General features: G+C 27.2%; 1 protein-coding gene across 7 annotated transcripts in view; it reads right to left on the bottom strand.

The window, feature by feature from the left end:
• The window catches only part of LOC102681708 (chitin synthase chs-2), a 43,699-nt gene that overhangs the window by 12,321 nt on the left and 28,812 nt on the right, over positions 1-2,566 (bottom strand). For all 7 annotated transcript variants that reach the window (XM_031514857.1, XM_031514860.1, XM_031514856.1 and 4 more), the window contains 4 exons: positions 2,094-2,304; positions 1,741-1,988; positions 467-659; positions 105-259 (listed from right to left, as the gene is read on the bottom strand). In XM_031514857.1, coding sequence (XP_031370717.1) covers positions 105-259; positions 467-659; positions 1,741-1,988; positions 2,094-2,304 — 807 coding nt within the window. The remainder of the gene's footprint in view (positions 1-104; positions 260-466; positions 660-1,740; positions 1,989-2,093; positions 2,305-2,566) is intronic.

The following is a 2,566-nucleotide window of genomic DNA, read 5'->3' as shown; positions in this document are numbered from 1 at the left end:
CGCGCACAGAAGCTGAAAGACAAGGGCACGAAAAAAAAAAAAAAAGAAATTGCAAATACGGTCAAAGCGATAAAGCTGGTTTATATATAGATGGATAAACTTACTTGAATATTCGCTTTACAAGTAAAACATATGAGCATGAAGAGGAGAATGGGAATGATATTGTAGTAGAAGCTAGTCCAGTTATCGATCTTAAAAGCAGCCACGAAGGCACCTACTAACATGAGGAAAATCGTACCTGGTCCTAAAATAGTACCACCTGAAAAAATAACGATAAATAAGTAATTTTTGGATTTATTTATTTATTTTTTATTTAATTTAATGATCTGATTGAATTAGAGAATAAGAGTAAAATTTTATAACATTTAGAAATATAGATAAAATTTAGAAATTATATAAAAATTTTAATAATGAAAAAAATATCAATCAAGTGAAAAGTAATATTTAAAAAATATATATAACTGACCCATGAGTAAGATTTGATAAGAAATATAGGGGAGAGAAATATTATCGTTGATTTTAATGGTCCGTTTTGCGTCCATCAGAAGATCCATGATATTGGCTATGGTGGAGGGTACCCATCGACGACGTTGATTATAAAATTCATTGAAGCCTTCAGGTGCATGAGTATAAGCATCACTAGCTGCTGAATATTCTACCTATAATATTAATAAAATATTATAAAATCTTACAGATATTTAAAAATTTAAGAAGTAATTTCTCAAATCAAAATATAGCAATCAAAAATCAAAAATAAAAATATTCGAAGTGTTTTCAATTTTGTTTTTTAATTATTAACAATTAGAAATTCTCAATGAAAATATCTCTAAGTACGAACGAATATAAAAAAACAGAGAGCATAATGATTTTTACAAATTCGTGTTAATAAATATAAAACTGTAAAATTAAATAAATATAAATTTTTATATACTTTAACATCACGACTATTGCAATCAAAAAACCATATATTTAGATTTCTCACGTAAAAAAATATGAAAAAAAAACTAAAAAATTTGCCATCGAAATTCATTCAGAAAATAGAGAGAACTATACTTTTGAAGTCATTTTTTGATTTACCTCAATATCTCAATCGGTTGTCGAGATATAAAGACTCAAACTTTCCATAATGTTTGAATTAGCGCAAAGATTATGAATGGGATAGTGATCTAGTGACCTACATTTTTTTCTGAAAAAACGTACGCATATATACGTAGTATGCATTTCCAGGAATCTGTCGCTTGTCTGAAGTTTGGGATAGATCAGTGAGACAAGGTGCGAGGGAGAGATTTGAAATGACGAGGATAAATAATAAATGACGAAAACTTTTTTTTTTATACAATATCTCTGGAACCGGAAGTCATATCGAGATAAATGAAAGAGCGTTTAAAGGGCAAGATTCCGCATTAATGATCTTCTATTTATTGTTCAGAAATTATTATCTTCAAAGTTATAGCGATTTAAATTTTTTCTAATTTTAATAGAATTTAATCGAATTTTAAGGTTAAATAAACACAATAGATATTTATTTCTGGAAAAATATTGCTTATAATATCTTTATTAATAATATTAAAGATTTTAAATTAGTTTAAAAATTATTTTAAGTCTATTACTTAAAATAAATATATAATTTAAATAAATATACTCGTGATAATTCATTCTATGTTCGGGTAATCGATCATTCAAATAAATTCTATTATTTGATAAAGGAAAAAACATATTAGAGATCTTTTAAATACATACTCTGTAACCACGTTGTAAGAGAAGTGTACAAAGCCATCGATCTTCCCCTTGATCGTATTGCACGTAATGTCTAGCCTCGTCTGATCTTGTCGTGTATTTCTTCATCACATTATCGTCCATTAAAGCTTTTCCTCTAAAAAGTGAGAAACAACCAGGACTACAAAGCACACAACCAATCATATGCTCCGTTGCTTTTTGCAGCCAATGACCAATAGCGTATTCGAACATTTGATACCACACCATAGGACCTAATGCAATATGAAAAATTATTTTTTCAGTTTTAAAATATATTATATAAATATTTATTATGTCATTTTTTAAAATTCGATTGAAAATTATTTCTCGAAGATTACCTGAACCAACTGGATGAATACGACCACAAGCTGCGCCAAGATTTTTATTTTTCTTCATCAAGTCGACGAGTAATTTCACAGCAGCTGGTTGAAAATCGATATCACCATCGAGAGTTAATAGATAAGTATTTTCCGCGATCACTTCCTTCCGATCAACGCTGATTGGTAGCTCCATCAACCGATGACCCAATAAGTAATACATATACATGACCTGAAGAAAAAATATATATAATAATGTGAAAAAAATTGGAAACATTATATAAACGAATTACATACATGTAAAAGCATAAAAACTTTATATCAAATTTGTATGTGTAGAAATATATTGTATATTGTAAATTTTTTTAAAATTATTGAGTATTAAAATACTCTATATTTTTTAAATTATTTATAAAATTTAAAATATAAAATTACTTTAGAATCATCAGAATATTAGATTGCTATGAATTTTCAAAAATTACATAAAAATTCAT

The sequence above is a fragment of the Apis dorsata genome, unplaced genomic scaffold, assembly GCF_000469605.1.
Source record: "Apis dorsata unplaced genomic scaffold, Apis dorsata 1.3 scaffold_1281, whole genome shotgun sequence".
Taxonomy (NCBI): Eukaryota; Metazoa; Arthropoda; class Insecta; order Hymenoptera; family Apidae; genus Apis; species Apis dorsata.
The sequence above is the reverse complement of the archived record's forward strand: the minus strand, read 5'-3'. Positions and strand labels throughout refer to the sequence as shown.